General features: G+C 51.8%; 2 protein-coding genes across 3 annotated transcripts; one reads left to right on the forward strand and one right to left on the reverse strand.

Annotated features, from left to right (window-relative positions):
* The first annotated feature begins 3,015 nt into the window (after positions 1-3,015).
* Positions 3,016-12,784, forward strand: CYP8B1 (cytochrome P450 family 8 subfamily B member 1). Of its 2 annotated transcripts, XM_082662830.1 has the most exons (2): positions 3,016-4,622; positions 12,662-12,784. In XM_082662830.1, the coding sequence occupies exons 1-2, from the start codon at positions 3,153-3,155 to the stop codon at positions 12,680-12,682; spliced, it is 1,491 nt and encodes a 496-aa protein (XP_082518956.1). In that variant the 5' UTR covers positions 3,016-3,152; the 3' UTR covers positions 12,683-12,784. The 2 variants fall into 2 exon arrangements, with proteins under 2 accessions (XP_082518956.1, XP_082518955.1); XM_082662829.1 differs by lacking the exon at positions 12,662-12,784 and having other exon boundaries at positions 3,016-6,339.
* Positions 9,471-22,204, reverse strand: ACKR2 (atypical chemokine receptor 2). Its single transcript, XM_082662832.1, has 2 exons — positions 22,120-22,204; positions 9,471-11,828 (listed from the first exon to the last, which is right to left on the reverse strand). Exon 2 carries the CDS (start codon positions 11,812-11,814, stop codon positions 10,639-10,641), a length of 1,176 nt encoding a protein of 391 aa, XP_082518958.1. The 5' UTR covers positions 11,815-11,828; positions 22,120-22,204; the 3' UTR covers positions 9,471-10,638.
* Between the last annotated feature and the right edge of the window lie 2,311 nt (positions 22,205-24,515).

Genomic DNA, 24,515 nt, shown 5'->3' on the forward strand with positions numbered 1-24,515 from the left:
AAAGACGCCTTTACGGAGGCGGCGGGGAGCGGAAGTACGTCACCGCCTTTCCGGCCCTCAGGCCCCAAGGCCTCTCTAGCAGGCCCGGAGGTCGCCCTTGCTGATTGTTGATCCTCCTCGACTGCCCCGCCCACCATCCCACCATGGTGACTCCACCCCCACCCTCACCCGGAGGTGCGGCTGGAGTGGGGAAGGCTGAGACTTGACGCAGGCCTGTGGTCCTCACTCTGCCCTGCTGGGCCCCGGCCATTCCGGAGGACTGGGAGGGCAGCCTCGTGGGCCGATTTCCCAGGGGCAGGCCAGCCTCCACCTGCTGGTATATCTGGCCACCCTTCAGTGGCCCGGACCCAGACGAACGGGTGGCTGGACCTGCTGTCATGGGAAGGGCTCAGTGCCGCGTGATGGGTCAAAGACGGAAACCGCACTGAGCTGGAGACTCTTCCCCCTCCTCTGAGCACTCCGGCCACATAGGCTTCCTTGGGACGACCCTGCCACATGCCTTAGAAGCATGTCCCCTACACCCTTACACACAGCACACATTGGCCTGGCCTTGTCCTCCAGGTCTCCACTTAATTACCACCTGATCAGTGTGGCCTCCCTGACTCCCCACCCTCCTTCCCGCTCTGCCCCCCCCCACTTTTTTAAAATTTATTTAATTAATTAATTTAGTTTTGGCTGCGTTGGGTCTTGTTGCTGTGCGCAGGCTTATTCTAGTTGCGACGAGCGAGCGGGTGCTACTCTTCATTGCAGTGCGCGGGCTTCTCATTGCAGTGGCTTCTCTTGTTGCGGAGCACGGGCTCTAGGCGTGCAGGCTTCAGTCGTTGGGGCACGTGGGCTCAGTAGTTGTGGCTCGCGGGCTCTGGAGTGCAGGCTCAGTAGTTGTCGCACACGGGCTTTGTTGCTCCGCGGCATGTGGGGTCTTCCCGGGCCAGGGCTGGAACCTGTGTGCCCTGCATTGGCAGGCGGATTCTTAACCACTGCGCCACCAGGGAAGCCTTCCACTCTGCCCTTCTTTGCAGCACTTAACACAATTGTGATGATATGCTTCTTTGGTCAAGGCCATAAACTCCAACAAGGCAGGGACAAGGTCTATCTCATTTAGGGTTGTAGCAAAATTTCTGGCAATTGAGTGCACAGTAAACATCTGTTGAATGGATAGAAGGTGCTGTTCCAAGAAAGGGGGAAATGAATGGATGAGTGGGTGTGAGTGAATGAATAAATGAAGGTGAGAATGAATGTAAGATGGTGCTGCCATCCATTAAAAACTGAGGGACAAAGTTCAGCTTTTTGGATTTGACCCACAGTTTCTGATTTTATATATATATATATATATATATAATTTTTTTTTTTTTTCGCCACACATCTTGCAGAATCTTAGTTCCCTGACCAGGGATTGAACCTGGGACACCGCAGTGAAAGCACCAAGTCCTAACAACTGTATCACCAGAGAATTCCCTTTTTTTATTTTTTTAAAATTTTATTTATTTATTTATATTTTTGGCTCCGTTGGGTCTTCGTTGCTGCGCGCGGGCTTTCTCTAGTTGGGGCTACTCTTTGTTGCGGTGCACGGGCTTCTCATTGCAGTGGCTTCTCTTGTTGTGAAGCACAGGCTGTAGTCTAGGCGCGCCGGCTTCAGTAGTTGTGGCTCGCAGGCTCTAGAGCGCAGGCTCAGTAGTTGTGGCGCACGGGCTTAGTTGCTCCACGGCATGTGGGAATCTTCCCAGACCAGGGATAGAACCCGTGTGCCCTGCATTGGCAGGTGGATTCTTAAGCACTGCACCACCAGGGAAGTCCTGGGAATTCCCTTTCTGAACATATTCTAAGGCTAAGGAGAGTTGGTGGAGCTGAGTACTTGCTGTGGTTGCCATGAGCAATCAGAGAGGACTTCATGGAGGCAGAGTGTGGATGTTTTCAGCTCCCTGCTGGGAGGAGCTGCACAAGGCAAAGGGAGCTCCCTCAAGAGGGGATGTAGGAATCTTATGGTCATCTGAGGAGACAAAGTCCCTGTTTGCAGGTCATTTAGGAAGTTAAAGAGTAACTTGGGGGTTATCAGAACTGGTTGAATCGAGTCTGAACCTCATCACCTATTGCAACAATGAGCTAGGTTGCTTGACTAAACCCTTAGAGTCAACGGTACAGCTTTCCCCTTCTTGGGCCTACTGGCAGGGACCTGGCCTGACATCTCACAGAAGGTCCCCAGTAAACTGTCAACTCACCTCACCCAAGCTAGAGCAGGTATCAGAAAAAGTCCCCACTACACTCTGAACCTAGATCCTTATTGTAAAATAAAACAGTTTGTTTGAAGTCCCTATCATCTCTGACATTTCATAATTCCAAGATTCCCAGTCTGTATTTCTTTTTTTTTTTTGCGGTACGCGGGCCTCTCACCATTGTGGCCTCTCCCGTCGCGGAGCACAGGCTCCGGGCGCGCAGGCTCAGCGGCCACGGCTCACGGACCCAGCCGCTCCGTGGCATGTGGGATCCTCCTGGACCGGGGCACGAACCCGTGTCCCCTGCATCGGCAGGCGGACTCCCAACCACTGTGCCAGCAGGGAAGCCCCCCACTCTGTATTTCTTGCTAGAGAAGTATGCAAGCCAGTTGGCGAGAGGCTTGGAGACTGAAGTCTGAGCCTGTGCTTGAAGGGTCCTCTGTCTGGGAGGTTCTGTGGGTCTTTTAAAGATAAGGAAGGGGTGGATGTGAAACTTAGTAAGTGCTCGGTGCATTTCTGCTGAATGAACTAGCAAATTAATGAATACATGAATTCATGAGTAAATAAAGGAGTGAATAATCAGTAAGTCACGGGGGTGAGGATGGAGTCAAGGAAGGCTTGGCAGAGAAGCTGCTGGAGCTGGGTCTGAAAAGGTCAGAACAAAGCCTGAAGCTGGTGAGGGGGCTGTGACCATAGCTAGAGGTTTCCTTCTGGGCTTTTTCCTAGTCCCGCCTCCTCCTCCCACATGACAAGGTCCTAACAAAATCCAGGGGAACGTTTTGCTCCCAGGTACTGTCTCGCCAGGGTTATTTACTGTAACTTGCAGTCACCAGGCAAGGTCCAAGTGGACAGATTTTTCTACCCTCAACTTGTCAAGACTTCCCAAACTCTCTGGCACCCAGAGAACAACGTGTCCAGAGCTCAACCTGGAAGAGCACAGCCATGGTGCTCTGGGGTCTGGTGCTGGGAGCTCTGATTGTGGCCACTGTGGGGTACCTGTGCCTGCAGGAGCTGCTCCGGCAACAGAGACCCAAGGAGCCTCCTCTGGATAAGGGCTCCGTGCCCTGGCTGGGCCATGCTTTAGCTTTCCGGAAGAATATGTTTGAATTTCTGAAGCACATGCGGGCTAAACACGGGGACATATTCACGGTGCAGCTAGGGGGCCAGTACTTCACCTTTGTCATGGACCCTCTCTCCTTTGGCCCCATCCTCAAGGATACGCAGCGAAGACTAGACTTTGTGGAGTATGCGGAAAGCCTGGTGCTAAAGGTATTTGGATACCGCTCCTTGCAGGAAGACTACCAGATGATACACTCAGCCAGCACCAAGCACCTCATGGGGAATGGCTTGGAGGAGCTCAACAAAGCCATGCTGGACAGCCTGTCCTTGGTTATGCTGGGGCCCACGGGCCCCAGTCTGGATGCCAGTAGCTGGCGTGAGGATGGCCTCTTTCACTTCTGCTACAACATCTTGTTCAAGGCCGGCTACCTGGGCTTGTTTGGCTACACAAAGGACAAGGAACAGGACCTGCTACAGGCAGAGGAATTATTCGTGCAGTTCCGCAAGTTCGACCGCCTGTTCCCCAGGTTTGTCTACTCCCTACTGGGACCCCGGGAGTGGCTGGAAGTGGGCCGGCTCCAGCGTCTCTTCCATAAGACGCTCTCTGTGGAACACAACATGGAGAAGTACGGCATAAGCAACTGGATCACCTATATGCTTCAGTTTCTGAGGGAGCAGGGAGTCGCCCCAGCCATGCAGGACAAGTTCAACTTCATGATGCTCTGGGCCTCCCAGGGTAACACAGGGCCTACCTCTTTCTGGGTCCTCCTGTTCCTCCTGAAGCATCCAGAAGCCATGCGGGCTGTGAGGGAGGAGGCCACCCAGGTCCTGGGAGAGGCCAGGCTGGAGGCCAAGCAGTCCTTCAACTTTAATGTCGGTGCCCTGCACCGCATGCCAGTGCTGGACAGCGTGATGGAGGAGACACTGCGGCTGAGGGCCGCGCCGACCCTCCTCAGGGTGGTGCACAGTGACCACAGCCTGAAGATGGCCAATGGGCAGGAGTACCTGCTCCGCAATGGAGACATCCTGGCCCTCTTCCCTTATCTCTCAGTGCACATGGACCCCGACATCCACTCGGAGCCCACCACCTTCAAGTACGATCGCTTCCTCACCCCCAGCGGCAGCCGAAAAGTAGACTTCTACAAGGCAGGCAAGAAGATCCACCACTACACCATGCCATGGGGCTCGGGTGTCTCCATCTGCCCTGGGAGGTTCTTGGCCCTCAGCGAGATGAAGCTCTTTGTCCTGCTCGTGGTCACACACTTTGACCTGGAGCTGGTGGACCCTGACACACCTGTGCCACCCGTGGACCCCCAGCGCTGGGGCTTTGGCACCACACAGCCCAGCCACGAGGTGCGATTCCGCTACCGCCTGCGCCTGTGGAGTGAGCTCTGCCCAGGTGGCCGCAAGCCTGGCTAGGGGCTTCCCTTGGGGTCTCCAGCTCCGCTCAGCCCTCTGAAGCCCCAGACCAGCCCTTCCTCTGACCTGCTTGCCCTCTCTGCTCTTTGGCCTCCTTCTAGGCGCCTCACAGGCTTCTTCTTCTCTCTTTAAAACACTGTCTCTCACAGTGGATTCTGCAGAAACTGCCTCTCACAGGAAGTCCAGGGAAGGGGAAATATCTGTGGGCAACTCAGTTTGGGGGCTAATACATGCCTTGACAAGTCCTGCAGTATAGACACTGGTTACGGTGGGCAATGCAGCATCTTGCAAACGTTAGTCTCCACCCTCCCACTCTGCTTTTGTTGTTTTTCCTCAACACTTATTCCACATCCTGTGGAATTCAGGGTTTAGAACAGTGTCATCCTATAGCAGTATGAGGCAAGCCACGCGCATAATTCTTAATTTCCTAGTTGACACATTTTTTTTAAAGTAAAAAGAAAGAGGTGAAATTCATTTTTATACTATATTTTACTCGACCTGATATATCTAAAATATTAGCATTTCAACAGGGAGTCAATATAAAGGTATTAATGAAATATTTTTACATCTCTTTTTCCCTTCAAAATCTGATATGTACTTTTTAACCCTTGATACTGAGCACATCTCAGTTCAGACTAGCCCCATCCTAAGTGCTCAATAGCTACGTGGGGCTAGTGGCTTCTGTATTGGATAGAGCAGCTCTAGAGAAGGGCTGCCTTTCACATAGGAGTTGTTCAGGGTCCCTCCTCCGTGCCCCCCTCTCCCCTCTGCACCCCTACCTTGGGGTGATCTCAACCCCTCACTTGGTTTCCACAACCATCGCTGGGCTCAGAGCTCTCTGCTACCTCCAGACCCCCAATCTCCCCACAGGGGTCTCACAGCACCTCTGACTCAGTTCGGCCCACGCAGAACTCAGCATCTGTCCCCCCAGCCTCTGCCCTGAACCACCTGCTTCTCCCGATTTCCCTGCCTCTCTTTGCGCGGGACACCACCATCCACCCCTTCCCCCGAGGCAGATACAGAGGAGACACACTGGCTCCTCCCTTTCTCTCCCCCATAGGGAGAGAGTTCTGTCAGCCTGACCCCTGTGGTGCCACTGGACCTTGTCCCCCCGCTTCCCCCCGCATCCCCCGCTGCCCTTCTCAGAGCTCAGAACTCGACATTTCTCTCCACGTGGGGCCTGTGGGCCCTCCATTTACCCTGCTGCCAGAGACTTTTTTTTCCAAAAGCACCTCTGGGTGTCCCCCTTTTACTTTTCTGGCTCCCCATCACCTCCACACACCTGACATTTAAGTTTTGCCACAGTTGGTCCCCAAATTTTCAATCCAGTGCAATTCAACTCTGGCAACTTTCTCCAATGGAACTGTCCGTAAAGTACAGGGCTCGCTTTCACTGTTAACCCTGGTGCGAGCTACTCCCGGAAGCCTTCTTGAACCTCGCCCATCCCATCCTCTGACCAGAAATGGTCTCCACCCCCTGGATCTCCCCTGCCACCGAGTGTATCACAGCACATCTGTTATGTCATTGCTTTCCGTGTCCTGGTTTCTGCCTCCTGCCCCCTGCTCCAGACTGGAACCCATAGGGCTTGGTATCTTATTCCTTCATCTCTGACCCCAATTCCCTAAATGTAGATTAAATTACAGAAACATGACTTCCAGACTCGGCTAATTTACTTCATGTCCTCAAATAATTTCCTTCCCTCCCACCTTCACTCAGCTTTTCGGCCTGTGAAATGGAGACAATCCCTGTTGCCAGGCGTGCTTACCAGGGCTGGGAGAGAGTGAGAGGGTGCTACTGCCAGAGCTGCAGCGGGCTGACGGCAGGGCCCTGGCTGGGGCTGGGACAGGAAGGGTAGTGACTGTGGGAGCTGATAGAGGGTCCTGGAGAAGGGAGGCCCAGGCAGCATGGACCCCCTGCAGGGACCACCCAGGGGGCTTCTCTCTGCTACCCCAACCCTACACCTCTGACTGGCCTCTTCCTTTGTCTTAAGGTTGCCTGTTTTGCCCCGAGTTTGGCCAGGATAACAGGCTGTTAAGAGTGGGCAGGGGCCGGGCCGGGGACAGGAGTCTGTCCTCACTAGCTGGGTGACTCTGGGCTGGGGCCTGCCTTCTTCTGGGTCTAGCTGCCCCCAAATGGTGACATCTGCCTGGAGCCTGATAGAGCTCTGACTGGCTAGGAGAAGCCAGGCATCTGACCCCCTTCCACAAGGGCCAGGGGTGCAAGGAGAAGAGCCCCATGGGGCACACAGGAGAGGGAGAAGGGGCCTTGGAGGCCAGGAGGTGTCTCTGGGTAGCTTACCAGCAACCTCCTCCACGCAGCCAGGCCCTATGCCAGAGCAGGTGAGGGAACAGGGATAAAGACACAGGGCTTCCCTACACCTCCTTGGCCCTGCCCGGACCTGGGTGCTGCATCCCTTCATTTTCCACACACCCAGAGGACTGTGGACCAGGAGCCAGGCCTGTGGACAGGTTGGGACGGGGCTGTGGGCCCAAGCCCACTAAGTCAGGACAAAGAGGCCTCAGCTGAGAGTGACCACGTGCAGATGTCCCAGGAACATCATGGATCCTGTGATCGGTTTGAGGGTCTGCCTGGGACCGAGGGAAGCCTCAGGGGGGGTCAGGTGTGAGGTGAAGACGAGTGTACCATCCCACAGTCAGGGATGCCCACCATAACAACAGCCCCTCCCCCCAGGAAGTGGCGAGCAGCCAGGATTAGCCTGTGCACGTGGAGGCCCATGCCCACCTGCTGGCAGGGGAGGGGCCCGTGGCACCTGTAGTTGTATTCCCCCTGGCCTGGGGACTGCTGGACACACGCTCCACAAGGGCACCCTTCCTGCCCCGGCAGAGGGGGCAGTGAAAAGACTGAGACCCACAAGGACGCATCTAGTCGCTGCCTGTCCTCACCCAGCAGTTCTGTCTGCGAAGCCCTCATTTCTGCACCAAATTTTCTCTCCCTCTGTGTATCCTCTCTGAGGACAGCTTATAACAAAGCAAGATCAGGAATGACGTGCCGGTGGTGGAATTGCAGGCCCCTAGGAAAATAAAGGGATATTTTTCTATAGGCAGTAACTGCTGTGAACGCTCACACCACACTTCACAAGGTGGAGGGTGGGCAGTCCTGTTCCCAAGCAGAGCCATGCCCACCCTTCTCCCTGGCTCAGCCAGGCGGGAGAGTCTCCCTTGCCTCAGAGCCTGAGAGCCAAGAGAATCCTGGGGGCTTTCCTCAGACCTCAGGTAGGAAATACAGGTATGTTGGGCAGTGCAGACGGGAAGCCAAGCCTCGGGGTGGACAGAGAGTGGCAGGAGGAACCAAGGTCCAGGCTGGGAAGGCAGGTCAGGATGGAGAGGGCACTGTCCCGGCCCTCTCCATCCTGACCTGTGTATGAGAGCCAACCTCCAATTCACTCCCTGACCAGTGCCAGCGAGCCTTCTCGCAAACTGCACTCAGAGCCCTCACCGTGGTCAGCTGCGGTGTATGGCAACTGGACAGTGGGAGGGACCAATGGGCCACCTATAGCCAGGCCTTCTCCTCCCCTTTAGGCACAGGCTTCAGGGCACTACATCTTATACACCTGTTATTTACAGAGAGCACACACCCACATTTACGCAGCCGGAGAAAGGCACATAGGAACACACGGAAAACCCACGGGCACATACTCAGACGCACGTGGACACAGCGACACATTCACGCTAGATCCATATACACAGCCATATGTGCTCCACACGGCCCCAACAGCAACACAGACACACGCACACAGACCACCCACGTGCACACACGCAAATCCACCAATGCTGGTGACAAGCCCTGCTGGGTGTCCCTTGCCTGGCATACCTTGTCCCATCCCATCTGTGTGTCACGGGCACCCAAGTCAGAGACTCTGGGAACCTAGATCCTACCAGTACGGCTCAGGCTGTATCTCACCAGTCAGGCTGCCATGTGGGCAGGACTGAGGTCCCCTGTCGGGCAAGATTTCAAGAGCTCTAAAATAGAACATCACCACCACATCCTCAAACAAACCACCACCTTCATATCCAGAGGATCTTCATTTCCCAGGGGACTGAGTGGGCTCACAGTCCTTCCTGACAGTGGGGAATCTGGGGCGTTGGGGAGAGAGAACCAGAGGCACCAGAGCTGAGACACAGTGGGAAAAATCAGCCAGGTCAACTCAGGCAACATCCAGGGACAGCCCTGCTCATGACACATGTGCTGTGACCAGACCATCCAAGCTCAGGGGAAGAGAAGAAAGAGTGGGCAGGATACTGACCACCTGCTCAATTCTCTATCCATCCAGCTATTCATTCAAAAAAAAAAAAAAAAAAAAAAGGTAGTGAGCACCTGCTACATTCCCAGCACTGACTGAAGCACGGGGGACGCAGATTTTACACCAGGCAGAGTCCCTGTTCCCCGGAGCTTACGTTCATCCAGCCATATGTCCTCCTGGTCTCCATCTATCCATCTAAAGGTTTCCCTCTGAGCACTACTGTCTGCCAGGCTCTGTGCTGGGTTTTGCAGGACAGACACGGCAGGACATGGCAGGTTGTGCCACGTGGCTCTGGGAGGTAGGAGAAAGCAGTGATGCTTCAGAAGCTCAGGAAAGAGAGATGGCACTGTAGGCCAGGGGCTCCCTGGTGAAAGGCTTCTCAGTGGACGTGTCAGCGGGCAGGAAGGATGCTGACCGTGGGAGACATGAAGCACCCAGGCAGGGCATATCCGTCAGGAATCCTTAGATCGCAAGTAACAAAACACCACCACCCCAAACTGGAAAAGAATTTATTGGTTCGTGTCACTGTCAAGTCCAGGCTTGGGATGAGCTTCAGCCGTGCCTTGATTCTAGGGCTCGAGCGCTGCCCCCAGGATCTGCTCACTCACTGCTGTCACCTCACCTTCTGAAGTTCGAGCCAATGAAGGAGCAGCTCCAGACCTCACATCCCCTTGGCTTCAGTTTCATGCCTCTGTTCTAGCATGCTCTAGTCACGTAACATTTCACAAGCTCTGCCTGGGTCATGTGTCCATCCATAAATGAATCACTGTGCCAGGGAAACATAAGGTCATCACTGATCAAAGACCCATGCTCTACCCAACCTCCACCCTAAGCACAGGGCAGAGTGACCCCGGAGTGGTTTCCCAGAGCAAGTAGGATTCAGTTACACGACAAGGGTGAGGGGATACCTGGCTGGAAAATGATCCCTGTTCCATAAGGGAGCCAGAAAGCGCAAAAGCAAAGACTGGAACCTGCAGGAAAGAACAATGGGCGTGGCAACCAGGAAATGAAAAGGGAGGTGAAGGAGTACAAGCGTGAAACGGTGTATGGGATTCTAATTGTGAAAGCTCCAGGCTTAAATTGGACAAACGTTCTGGACTTGATAGTGCAGGGTCTAGGGAGCCCTGAGGCCTCCTGAGAGGGGGCGTGGGAGGCAGAGGGAGGCAGATGCTCCTGGACCACCAGGAACACGTGTTCACTCTGCCTCCCACCCGCAGACTCCCATGTGTGGAGCACCTCCAGCCCCTCCTGACTGCCAGACCCTGGATCCACCTTCAAGGCTGTGATAGCAAACAGTCTTGCAGTAATATTCCCCCAGCTGAGCCACAGGGAAGGCGGAAGTCTGGTGGGTGGCAGGCCTCGGGCTACTCTGAGGGGGATGGGAGAGATGGCTGAGGGTGTTGTGGTTACTCTGGTTGCTGGGTGTAGATTGGATGAGAGCACGAGGATAGGAAGCACAGAGGTCAGCTGGAAAACTACGGCAGCCATTCAGGCCAGCGAGTATGGAGTCCTGGAAGGCAGTGGAGAAAGAGGAGGGAGAAGACAGGAGACAGTGAACGCTGCTGATGGCTGAGGACCAAGAACTGACTGGTTTAGCAACATGGTCACTGAGACCTCTGAAGGGAGGACTTTGGTGGACGCACAGCTGAGCTGGGTCCCATCTGCTCTCATGGACTGTGGTGTGGCCACTCAGGCTGAATTTTTCCTTGTGTCCCCCTTGTTGGGGGAGTCCTCAGCCTGCCTCTCCCCGAGGTCATTCATGCCAGTTATATCTTCTTGGCCACTGAGCCTACTACTCTCAGAATAGCTGGACGGTGGGGTCTGGGCAAGGTAAGGAGCCTGGTGTCGTCTGAGCACAGTGGCCAGGAAAGCCTTGAGGTACTGGCGGAAGCGGCGGCTGGAAAACGCATAGAGGACGGGGGTGAAGCAGCAGTGGAGGAAGGCGATGCTCTCTGTCACCTGCAGCGCATAGTCCAGGTGCTGGCTGACCTTGCAGTCCCCAAAGACTTGCAGGTCCAGCAGCGAGTGCAGAAACAAGGTGACGTTGTACGGGAACCACAGCACAAAGAAGGCCACCACCAGGCCTATGGCCATCCTCAGAGCCCGGCTCTGGCCTGGGGGCCTCAGCCTGGCCAAGACGGAGCCAATGCGGGAATAGAAGAAGATCATGGCAAGCAGGGGGAGGAGAAACCCCAGGAGGTTCTGCTGGAAGCGGAGGAAGAGCTTCCAGATGGTCCCGTGCCCCCCAAAATCCGCAAAGCAGTCCCACACGCCTGGGGCGTTTTCCTGCGTCCTCACAAAGACCATGTCGGGGATGGAGACAGCCAGGGCCACAGCCCACACGACAGCTGCGAGGAGCAGGCTCTTGGCCCGGGTCCTCAGCCGGTGGTGGGGCTGAGCGTGAACAATCTCCAGGTACTTGTCGAGGCTCATGCAGCTAATGAAGAAGATGCCGCTGTAGAAGTTAATGGTGTAGAGGGTGCTCACCACCTTGCATAAGAAACTCCCAAAGACCCAATGCCAGGCCACAGAGATGCCCCAAAAGGGCAGCGTCACCAGAAACAGGAGGTTGGAGATGGCCAGGTTCAGCAGATAGATCTCGGTCATCCGCCTTCGAGGCACATACCGGAGCAAGACCACTAGGAGAAGGAGGTTCCCGCTCAGGCCCAGCACAAAGATCAGGCCATAGAAGAGTGGCAGAAAGACTCTGCCAAACGACAGCACCTCGTCCTTCCTGCAGAGCATGAAGGCCACGTCGCCCAGGAAGTACTCATAGTCATAGAAGGAGCTGCTGTTCTCAGAACTGGCCACCTTGGTGCTGGGTGGCAGAGGAGAGGCGGTGGCGGCCATGGCGGGAGGACACATCCAGTGCTGGAGCTCTGTGGGCCAGAGAGCAGTGTGAGCAACAGGAGACAAATCCACCCTCTCTCCAAACCCACTTTAGCCAGTGCTCTGGGGTATCCAATAGACTCTTCACATTCACGCCAGTAACCCATAGGCTAGCAAGTACGGGAACAAGGATGAGGAGCCCAAGGCTACCACTGAATAGTTATGTCACCTTGGGTAGCTGACTTAACCTCAGATGTTCTCACAGTACTCACTTCTTTTTTTTTATTTTTATTTTTTGGTACGCGGGCCTCTCACTGTTGTGGCCTCTTCCGTTGCGGGGCACAGGCTCCGGACGCGCAGGCTCAGCGGCCATGGCTCACGGGCCCAGCCGCTCCGCGGCATGTGGGATCTTCCCGGACCGGGGCACAAACCCGTGTCCCCTGCATCGGCAGGCGGACTCTCAACCACTGCACCACCAGGGAAACCCAGTACTCACTTCTTTCATGATGGTTTCTCTTATTTTCCCCCTCATCATTTATAAAGACTGATAATGTCTTTCATGTTTTTCTTTATTATTTAGGGAGACCAATTCACTTATTTATTGTGTACATACTCTTCCTCACGTGTGGCTTGAAATTATTCTTCTTTGTGTGGCTTATAATTTTTTCTTTTTAATGAGAGCTTCTCTTCAGTGGGGCTTGCTTTTTCTATAAATACCTAGTGTGCCTACTCTGGCTTTGAACTCTCTTTACTTCTCTCACTTGAGGATTTCCCTTCCTTTGGTTATTTTAAAAATATTTTATTTATACATATTTAGTTTTATGTCAATATCTTCATTTATAAATATTTAATATTTTAAAAATATTTTATCCACTATTTCTAGGTTTGCAGCAGAAAGGTGTGAACCAGCATGTCGACAGACTCAGAACTAAACCTACTAATCCCTCAGTTTCCCCATCTTTAACATGATATTAATTATAGTGCCTTTCCGTGGGGTTCTTGTGAGGCTTAAATGTTATAATTCAGGCAGAGCATTTCGAGCTCTATGAAGAATGCCCAGAACATAGGAGGCACTCAATAAACATTTGCTTAAATTATTGCTTTGCCCAGAGCTGAGTTCATCATCTTCCAAACCAGCCTCTTCTCCTCTCCCTTGTCTATCTAACTGAAGAGCTCCACCAGCTATTCGGTCACCTAAGACTGAAACGTGGGAGACATCACAGACCCCTTCCCCCCAACCCTCATCATCACCCTGTGTGTCTCTACCTCTTTACTGCTATCTCCAGGTTCCATAAAAATACATACATGATAAAAATATTTACATGATACTCTTTTTAATAAAATTAAGACAAATGAAACATATATATATATATATATATATATATATATATATATATATATATATATATAAAAAAACAACCACCACCTCAGGAAGTATATGAATATATGCTGTGAAGGAGCTCAAAGAGATAAAAGACAGGGGAAAGATAGGCACAAGACTGAAGATGGTGGCTGCCTGGGCAGGAGAAGCCAGAGACATGGGATGGGGCAGGTCACTGTCCATGGTCAAGTTCTCTCTGGGCAGCAGTTTCCCAGGTTTTAATTGTATTATTAAACATAATTTTAAAAAGAGAGCCTCACATGAACCAGTGAGAAACGTGTCATGAACCAAGGATTATGCTCAATCCTGTTCTGTGTTCTAAAAGGAGAGAGATTTCATGTTCAGCCCACTAGATTGTTCACCAATGGGGAAGAGGGTTTGGGGAGGAGAGAGGAAAGAGATAAAAAAAAGAATTTGTGGCCCGAGCAGGCAATCATGCACAGCCACCAGAATAAGACCTGTTGGCTGGTGATGATAATGGGCCACAAACCCAGAAATACAAACCAACTCCACCTTGTGCCTCTGTATTTTAGTTTTTACTCCTTGATTCAAATGAGGTTGAACTCTTAATACAGTGAATGTATTATTTTGTATGTGTGTCTTCTGTGCATGATTTACTGTTTTAATGGGTGGGATTCTCATTTTATAAGAGGTTTTATATAGTAAGGATTTTAGCTTTTTACATATATATTGCAAACATTTTCCCCAGTCCTTTCCCTCTCAGTAGAAGTTTAGTCTGTTTTTTTTTTCCAGGTAGAATTTTGAAAGAAATGTTGACTCAGGTCCTCAGCTGATCCTTCTAGTATCCATGACACCGTGACCCTGTGATGGAAATATGCAATTCTGCTGAGGCAGAACCTCTCTCAGGAGAGCCCTGGAGTCCTCCTACTCCTTGAGCCTCTGCCCCACCCTTGGGCTCCTGTCAACTGGCTTCTGGGCCAGATGTTGGGGAAACACAGATGTCCTAACCCCACCCCAAGACCTCAGCCTGGGAGGTTTTAACTAGGGCTGGGCTCTGCTCCTGACTGGCCTTGAGAACTTGGCCCTGTGCCTTCCTTTCTCCGTCCTTCACACCCCTCCTGTGCATCTGGGCTCTCCTGTCCCTGAGCCCCTCTTTCCTGGGCACCAGTATAGGCACCCACCCCCACCCCCAGCACATGGCTGGTTTGGGAGTCCATGAGCTGCTGGCATTGGGAGGAGGGAGTGCCCTTCTGCACTTGGGCCTGATTAGGGCTTATTAGTCAGGAGTTACCACTAATTAAATACCAGCTCTTCTAGTCTGTTAGCACTGACCTTGATCCTGACCTGGCTTCTGAAAGTCTCTGGCTTTTGCTTTAGCAAACAACCAAGTCTGATAATTGCTTTGGTCAAAGCCAGAAGTCAGGGTCAGCAGGCCCCGGGCTGGACCAGGTCACCTTTACAAGGCTCCCTTCACCTGGAACACTCCGTGCTTTTCCCTCTCGGGGCCTTGGCCTCCTGATCGTTCACCTTGGGAATCTTTCCACATTCTCTGGACCTCTGGGGCCACCAGCCCCTCCCATCACTTTCATCAATAATACCAACAACGATGACAACAGTAACCAACATGTGTCATATGCACGTGACAATTGGCCAGGCACTTTCATGTCAACTCTGGCAGTCCTGGAAGGCAAACCAGGAAGGAACGGTCAGCCCCACTTAACCCAGGAGCAAAGTAACTTCTCCACAATCACGCAGGAAGTCACTGGCTGAGCGCATCTGAGCCCCAGGTCTTCAGACTCAGAAACAGTGCCTTGTCCCTGGTCTCATCTCATTCTCGGCCTCTGTTCTGCCCTGTCTAGCAGTTTTCAAAAGGGGCCACCTGAGAGAAGTGTGATTTGAGCTCAGGAGGTCTTGCTTGCCCAGGTTTTGCCCTCATTGGCTGGTCCAGCCTTGGTAGATTCCACCATTAATGCCCCCAAGGCTTTATGGAGCCTCCTTGGGAAACGTAGTCTCCCTACAGGTCAACAGAGTAGCCTCCCCAAAATATCCAGATCCTAATCCCTGAAGCCTGTGGATATGTTACCTTACATATCAAAAGGGACTTGACAGAAGTAATTAAGGATCCTGAGCTAGGGAGGGTACCCTGGATGATCCCGGTGGGGCCACTGTACTCACAAGGTCCTTTATAAGGGAGGCAGGAGTATCTGAATCAGAGAAGGAAATGTGACGGTGGAGACAGAGGTCAGAGGGATGTGGTTGCAGGACAATGGATGCAGGCAGCCTCTAAAAGCTAGAAGAGGCAGGGAACTAATCCTCCCCTGAGCCTCCGGAAGGAATGCAGCTGGGCTGACCCATTTTAGACTTTTGATCTCTAGAATTTTAAGCTAATAAATTTGTGTTGCCTTAAGCCACTGAATTTGTGGTAATTTGACACAGTGGCAATAGGGTCACTCCCTGTGACCCTTTGTGCCCTCCGCATCTCACACTGAGGGAGTGAGAGTGCATGGTGTCCACCTCCTCCAACTTACAGGTGGGGAAACAGAGACTCAAAGAAAGAGAACTACTTGCGCAAAGCATACAGTGAGTCCTCTCTGTACGGCTGCACTGAGCCACAAACCCCATGTTTGACTGCCCTTCCGGTCTCTGTTACCCCACCCCTAATAGTCCATCTAGCCCTGTTCTGTTTTCCCTTTTTTTGTTTTTTCACTTTTCCTTAATACCGGAATTCATTTATTTGGCTTACCCAGAAACACCTTGAGAGGAATGGATTGCAGTGTCAGTTATTCACATCTTCACAGATAGTAAGGCAATCCCGAATGAAGCTCTGGAGTAGAACCTCTGGGGAATCCGGACAACTAGATAGAGAGGAGGCTGAAAGGAGCAGGGACAGCAAGGGCAAGGTCAGCTGAGCTTCCCGTACAATGAAGCCAAGGGCACAAGGGCAAACTACAGCTTGTCTCTGGGGCAGTAACATCATCCTGAGGCTGCTGGCCTGGGCTGGCTCCAGCTTTAACTTAGCAAGAATCTGGCTGGAGATTAATGTCTTCTCCTGAGGATCCAGGCCTCCCCTCCCCAGGCCTCTCAGAGAAGTCAAAGTTAAGGCAATAAGAGAGAGGATACTGCTGTGTCCATCTAGATAGGAAGGTAGCTATGTTAGTTGAGCTCCTTCTCATTTAATCTTCACCATAGTTCTGATAAGCAGTACCATTATGATCCCCATTTTCCAGATAAGGAAACTGAGGCTTGGAGAGGTGAAGCCCAATTGCCCACAGCTTAAGATCAGCAAATGATGGGCCCAGGATTGGATGGCCCTAACAATACAAGGTAGAACTGCAACAGAGAAGAACAAACCTGACTCCACATTGGCTCTGTTGCCTGGGCTTAGCCATGCAGGCTCTGTACCTTTGTCTCATCCAACAGTAAAAGAATGATGCTTACAGCCTGAAATATACATAATAACCCTTTCTCAAGACTCTGCCTCCCAAGCTTGACCATTAAAGGTGTAACACTTTTCATTCACATAGAGATAAAAATTTGCAGAACAAAAAATAACATTTGTCTGTTGAAGGTTTATAGGAACATCTGATCAGTCCCACGTGGTCAGCTGCAGGAACAAAGGATCATCACATCCCCACCGAGGGCTGGCTGGTACCAAGAGGTCTGCAACAACCAGCCACACCCCGCTTCCCTTTTAGTAGAAAAGAAGCCTGAATTCTAATAACTCAGGTAAGATGATTCTTTGGGACACGGGTCCCCCATCTTCTCGGCCTGCTGGCTTTCTGAATAAAGTCGCTATTCCTTGCCCAACGCCTCGTCCCCTGTCGTGCAGGGGAGCGGTACAAGCTTGGACTCAGTAACAGAACTGGCCCTTTTCCCCCAGCTCCCCTTTTCAACATGAACCAAACTTGAATTTGAAGGATGAGCCTCTGATAGTGGGACTTCTGGCCTCATCAATGGGTGGCAGAGAAGACTCAAAGTCAGCCATATGCTGAGGCTGTCTCGTACCGGCTGGCGAGAGCCAGTAATGCAACATCCGGGAGGCATTCAACAAGCCATCATGGGATTAACCAATTCCACATTCAGTGATAAATCAGTAGCCTGAAACTGATCACGGTGGGAATATTTACACCAAGGCAAATGCTATAAACGGGAGCTTCCCTTCCCTCACCCACCGTTGCTGAGAATCGGCTGTTAAACCTTTAGCAGCATACCTCCGATCAGGATCCCATGGAGCATGACCAAACCTGCCTGTCTTGCTGTCACCCACCACCTTCCCTTTTACACCTTTCACATCAACCCCACAGCTGCCCTCCTCCCCAGCCAAGAGGCCTTGAGGACAGGGTCACGTGTAGGTCCCCTCCCAGTTGACCACAGCACCCCCATGTTGAGTGTGCTGCCCACAGTGCAGCTGAGACCAGTGAATAAACAAGATCAAACATGACCCTAAGAGGCCACACCGGCTTTTGTAATATAAAACAAAGAATAACATTTGAGATCACTTTCAGTGGACGATAATTTTGCTGGCTTCCTTGGAAAAAGATTTATATCCTTTAAAATGCAATCTCAATCCTTCCCTCCCAGGAAGCTACCTGGGCCACTGGCCTGGTGAACCCCCTGCCCCAGCCCCCCAAGCACTCACAGAAGGTCACTCCTGGGCTTCCCTGGGCTTCCCTGGTGGCGCAGTGGTTGAGAGTCCGCCTGCCGATGCAGGGGACACGGGTTCGTGCCCCAGTCTGGGAAGATCCCACATGCCGCGGAGCGGCTAGGCCTGCGAGCCGTGGCCGCTGGGCCTGCACGTCCGGAGTCTGTGCTCCGCAGCGGGAGAGGCCACAACAGTGAGAGGCCCGCGTACCGCAAAAAAAAAAAAAAGGTCACTCCTCAGCCTCAAATCCACCTCCCAGAAACAGAGTCACCTTTTGAGGATCACTTGCCTCCTCTGCTAGACTGGGGATTCCCAGGCGTTGGAACTCCCCGGCACAGGGCTGACATCTGAGAGGCATTCAACAAATGACCATGCAATTAATCAGCACAATCACCCTCTCCCTCCCTTCTTCTCTCGCCTCCTTTTTCCCTGGCCTGATTTTCTCCCTCCCACACTGGTGCCCTGCACACAGCTGAGCCAAGACCCTCCTTCTGTGAGTTATTTCCTCAGCTTGGGCAAGCTCTGCCTCAGCAGTCTTGGGAGCCCATGACCATGGAGTGTGACCGGCCCAGAGCCCCCACTGTTTCCACTTGAGCCAAGTTCAAGGCCACTTCCAGCTGGCGCAAGCCTCCCTGTGGCCACCCCCTGCTCCCTCCCTCAGAAGGCTCCCCTGACTGCTTTGGGAGGATTAGGGTGGAGACAGAGTCCCAAGGCCTGGACTCCAACCTGGCTCAGCTAGTGATGGGCCCCCCTCTCTGCCTATAATTCTAGCATTCCCATCCTGTATTCCTGGCCCAGCTGTGGCTGGAAAAGTTGAGGCAGGAGTTGTGAAGTGACTGACACTCCGACCACAGTGTCGGGCTGTGGAAAGTGCTCTGTTGGGGCACAGGTGGGGGACCTGGTAACAGCATTGGGATCTCTCTTTTCTTCCTGCTGGGTTTGGGAAAACACAAGATATTAAACTCTACTGTATGTATAACAATAACAACAACAATACCCACCACTTACATAGCACTTCCTATGGGCCAGGCTCTGTTCTCAGAACCTTACATGCATTAATTCATTTCATCTTTGCAATAACACTCTGAGGCGGATAGTTATTACCTCTATTTTACCTGTGAGGAAACTGAGTCATAGAGGGGCTAGGGAACATGCCCAAGGGCACATAGCTAGTAAGTAGCAGAGCTGGGATTTGAACCTAGGCCCAGAGTCTAGGCTAGCTCATTAAAAGATAGGGGTGAAGGGCTTCCCAGGTGGCGCAGTGGTTGAGAGTCCACCTGCCAATTCAGGGGACAGGGGTTCGTGCCCCGGTCCGGGAAGATCCCACATGCCGCGGAGCGGCTGGGCCCGTGAGCCATGGCCGCTGAGCCTGCGTGTCCGGAGCCTGTGCTCCACAATGGGAGAGGCCACAACAGTGAGAGGCCCGCGTACAGCAAAAAAAAAAAAAAAAAAAAAAAAAAAAAAAGATAGGGGTGAAGGTTGGGGACTAGAGATGGAGAGTGACAGGAGACCAGGCTGCCATTGCTCAGGATGCTTGAATGGAAGGCTGGTTGTGGGACTGACGGTATGTGAATAGAAAACAGGAAAAGGAACGGGAGCCACACAAGGACAGGAGGAAAGAGGTCCAGGGCCATGGGAATGGCATGCAGGGAGAGAATTCAGGAATGACCAACTCAGGGGGCAGAGGTGGGTCTCTGCTCCACTGCTCAGTTTGGGATGCTCTTGGGCTTAAACCTTCATGCAGCCCCAAGACAAAGTCAGGGCTTCCATCCTAAACCCTTGAATTCCACGAGGCTGTTTTCTCATCATAAAATAAATAATACTACAGCAAAGGATTTCGTGGGATTAAATGTGGTGCAGTTATTATAATGGCTAACACCATGGAGCCCTGACAGTGTGCTGGGTGCAGGGACAAGGAGCTTCACATATATTATTTAATCCTCATATTTACCTTATAGAAATTAAACATATCATTAGTCCCATTTTCTAGCTGAGAACACTGAGGCACAGAGATTAGGGAACTGGCCCAAGAGCAAGTGAGTAGTAGACCAGGAACTATAACCCAGAGTCCATTTCCTTTTTTCCACCATGCAGCATGGCTTAGTTCCCTAACCAGGAGTTAAAACCATGCCCTCAGCAGTGAAAGCACAGAGTCTTAACCACTGGACCGCCAGAGACTTCCCCCGAGTCCATGCTTTTAAACACTAAATTACATTGCCTCTCAAAGAAAATAACAAGTGAGTTGTGGTCCCTCCCCCCACCGCTCCCCCACTTGCCCGCCAAGCTTTATATGTGTTAAGGTACTTACTGCTCTCACAATGACCTTTTGAGACAAGCACTACTGTTATTCCCATTTTACAAGTGAGGAACTGAGGCTCACAGAGGGGGAGTAACATGCCCAAGGACACACAGCAAGTGTACTGCAGGATTAGAAATCAAGTCCCACCAGTCGGCTCTAGATCTGGAGCCTTGAACCACACACTGCGAGCTGCTGTGAGCCCTCGCAGACTCACAGGACTGACATCTGCCCCCTGCACCGTCCCCCTTGGGAAGCATGGCATTTGGATTCCTTGTGATGATAAAACACAATGCAAACAATACAAACCAGTCCTGACATTTACATGAGGCTCTTTTATACCCTGGTCCTTGCAAGTCTTCCTGGCTTCCCTGTGAGGAGAGTAGCAGGTGTCCCCTCCCCGGTTTCACAGGAAGCTCAGGGCCTCACCACAAACCAGGCAGAGCTGACCCTAGAGCCCTGATCACTGAGTCCTGGACCACTGCACACACTCTCCCTTTTTACTTTTTTTTTTTTTTTGCGGTACGCGGGCCTCTCACTGCTGTGTCCTCTCCCGTTGCGGAGCACAGGCTCAGCGGCCATGGCTCACAGGCCCAGCCGCTCCGTGGCATGTGGGATCTTCCCAGACCGGGGCACGAACCCGTATCCCCTGCACTGGCAGGCGGACTCTCAACCACTGCACCACCAGGGAAGCCCCCTTTTTACTTTTTTAACATGTATTTTTCCTGATTACAAAAGTAATATATGCTCAACGTAAAATGTGAAAATACAAGAAAAAAAATAGAAAAGAGGCTAAAAATCTCCCCATAATCTTACCTCCCTCCAAAATAACCCTTGGGAACATATTGGTGTATCTTGCCTTTTTCATGCCCAGAGCCCCCATCTCCTGCACTAACCTTCCCTAGGTTTGTGGAGTCACAGAGCCTGGCTGGAAGAAAGTGGCCTTGTCCGGTCGCCACCAGGCAGGGGGCCCCTTGCAGCCTCCTGATGGACATGCTGCCTCCTACTCCCTGGGATCCGTAAGGCCCACCCACTCCCCGGGACCCCACACTACTCTATGTTTTCTGGCTCTTACCAGGAAACAGAGATGCTTGTGACATTGATGAAATCATAAGAGCAACCCCTCCTCCCAAAGTTTGTTTCAATTAATAAAAACTAAGCAATTTTAGAGCCCGACTCTTCAAGGAGCTGCTGCTGAAGATTTTCACATCTTTCCTGAACTATTTTTGCCTTTTTTGGGGCCTCTCTCGTTGTTGCCCAAAATTTCGCTACTCAAGCTCCTCGCGTTTGCATTTCAGCATTATGCTGGGGTCAAAATGAAATACCCGCTCCACCGCCACCACCCCCAGGGAGGGTGGTACACTCAGCATGGCGCAGCATGGAAGAATAGACTATAGATTGGTCCAGTTCTTAATGGCTGAGTAACCCTGGGCAAATTACTTAACCTCTCTGAGCCTTAGTTTTCTCACCTATAAAATGCTTCCTGGTGGCATTTTTATAATAATGAAATAAGTGCCTAGCACATAACTATTGGTTCCCCTCCAGACCCTAAAATGACACTTGGCTCAAGCTGGGATGAATAAGAGGGGATCCTGGGACTGTTTGGGGCAGATGGAGGGACTGAGAACTTGGCAGGAGTTGGGGGTAAAAAGAGAGGATGGGGGTGCATAAAGAGTGAGTGTGGATGGGTGCTGGGAACCTCAGCCCTGGGAGGGGGACCCTTAAAGGCCATCTCATCTGTCCCCATCACAGTACAGCTCAGAGAGGAAAGGGAATGCCTGAGGTCACCCAGCCATGTCGGTAGCAACTCTCAGGGATTTCCAGAATCCACGAAGCAGATTCTGAGCTGGAATCAAGGGGGCAAGGGGCCAGCAGACCACCTTACTCCCCAGCTGCTGGGGCAACTGCTCCAACAGCTGCCCTAGAGACAGAGCTCCACACTCACCCCGCTTAGCACCTGCCTCTCCCCACACAGTCCACACTCTCCGGGCCACTAGATCCTGTCTCAACCTGTGGCCCCTGTGTAGGGCCCACCCCATTCTGAGAGTTTCAGAAACCTACCAGAGCCAGCTCCACTTGCCTAGGGATGTCCACCTCGCACCCAGGAGGAGAGCAGTAGCGCCTGGGTCCTTCTTCCTCAGTGAAGTGCAGAGGGAGTGATCCTTCATAAGCTCTTCCCCTCCCTGGACAGCTTCCTGCACACATCCTGCCTTCCGGCTGGAACAAAGTACCTCTTTGCGCCTGCCCCAGACCCACCTCAGCTGCACAGCCACAAGCTGTTTCCCTCACTGAAGATGAGTCAAGCTCAAATGACTGCCCCCATGAAAGAACATCTCCCCCAAAGAGAGGTTCTAATTACTTTGGAAAACATGTGTCCCCAACCATACTTCTCTGGAACGATTCCCCTGCAGCTGGGCCAAGAACATGAACTGTCTCAGTCCAGACTTCCAGGCTTTCGCTTACCCTGTCCCCTATCTAGGTGGCCTTCCCAGCCTCCAGCTTCATTGGTCCTGGATACCTCCCCAGCAGGATTCTACCCACTCCCTCATTCACCCCCAACCCTCCTTCTCTGACCCTAACTCCCTCCAAGCAGTGCTGTGTCTGTTCCACCCACAGTGTCAGGGATATTCTCATCTCCTAGACTTTCTAGACCATATTCCCTCTTTCCCTTTCCCTACTCCCCCTGCCATTCCCATCATGGCATGAATCTCCGCATAGCTAGCTGTCTGTTCACTTGTCTGCTCCGCTACTGGGTCATGAGCTCCCAGGGCAAGGACCATATTTGACCCACCAGCCTGAGTCCAGGGCCAGGCAAGAGCAGACTGAATGAACGAATATGTGTGTGCGACACACTGCCTGCCATATGCTTGGCAGTATGAGGGTTCCTCTCCGCCAGGATGGCACCTGTGGTCCAGGGTCAATGTCTCAGCCACCTTCACCTCCAGCCCCACTGCCAGCCTGACACACAGTAGTTGCTTGGTGAATGCTCGTTGCCCCTACCTGAACTGAGCAGTAATAGAATAATGTCAGGTGGTTACAGACACTGGCAATTGGGTTACACAGAGCTGGGCTTGAATCTGGCTATGTACCTGCTGTGTGACCTAGAGATGGTGGCTTCACCTCTCTGAGCCGTGGTTTTCAGATCTTTTGGGGGTGTGGGGATGGTGCCTCCCTCAGACAGGCATGAGAACTGAAGGTCCCCAGAGAGGTGGACAAAGGCAGACATTTGCCTTTCTCTGGCATCGACAGGCCACAGAAGGCCAAGCCTGTGATGGGTTCTCACTCTCACAGAGGGAAGCAGGGGACCTTCCTAGTGGGTGGGTCTCCAAGTCTCTCCAGGCCAAATGCTGGTTACCAATAGGGAGAATAAGGCAAAGAGTCCTGCTTCCATCTTGGGGAACAACTAAGTTCTAGAACCTGGGCTCCTTCCTCACTCCCTTTTTAAAATTTTTTAATTTAAAAATAATTTTTAGACTTGAAAAAAATTGTGCACAGAATTCCCGTTAACATCTTACAAAACCACAATACAACGATCTGAACCATGACACAACACAGTTAACTAATCTGCAGACCTTATTCGAATGTCACCAATTGTCCCACTAATGTCCCTTCTCTGGTCCAGGATCTGAAGCAGAACCCCACCCTGCATTTTGTTGTTGTGTCTCCTTGGTCTCTCCATTCTGAGACAGTTCCTCAGTCTTGCTTTATCTTTCATGACCTGACAGTTCTGAAGAGAACTGTAGAATGCCCCTAAATTTTGGTCTGATGCTTCTTCATGATTAGATTGAGGCTATGCATTTTGGGCAGGAACACCAGAGAAGTGATGTGTCCCTCTCAGCGCATGATACCAGATGTACCTCATTTTAATATGGCTCATTACTGGCAATGTTAACTTTGATCACTTGGTAAGGTAGTGTCTGCCAGGTTTTTCCACCATGAAATTACTATTTATTCCTTTGTAATAAGCATCTTGTGGGGAGGTACTTTGAAACTATGCAAATATCCTGCTTCTTATCATACTTTTACCACTAATTTTAGCATCTACCGATGATGCTTTCTGACAACGATTATTACTGTGGTGTTTGCCAAATGGTCACTTTCTATTTCCATCATTCTTTCTATATATATATATATATATATATATATATATTTTTTTTTTTTTTTTTTTTTTTTTTTTTTTGCGGTACGCGGGCCTCTCACTGCTGTGGCCTCTCCCGTTGCAGAGCAACAGGCTCCAGACGCGCAGGCTCAGTGGCCATGGCTCACGGGCCCAGCCGCTCCGAGGCATGTGGGATCTTCCCGGACCAGGGCACAAACCCGTGTCCCCTGCATCAGCAGGCGGACTCTCAATCACTGCGCCACCAGGGAAGCCCCTTTCTATATTTTTTAATTGGAATTTTACTGTAAGAAAGTTAGCCTTTCTTCCTATTTATTTATTTATATCAGTATAGACTCAT

This window comes from Grampus griseus (genome assembly GCF_964374135.1).
Source record: "Grampus griseus genome assembly, chromosome: 10".
Lineage (NCBI taxonomy): Eukaryota > Metazoa > Chordata > Mammalia > Artiodactyla > Delphinidae > Grampus > Grampus griseus.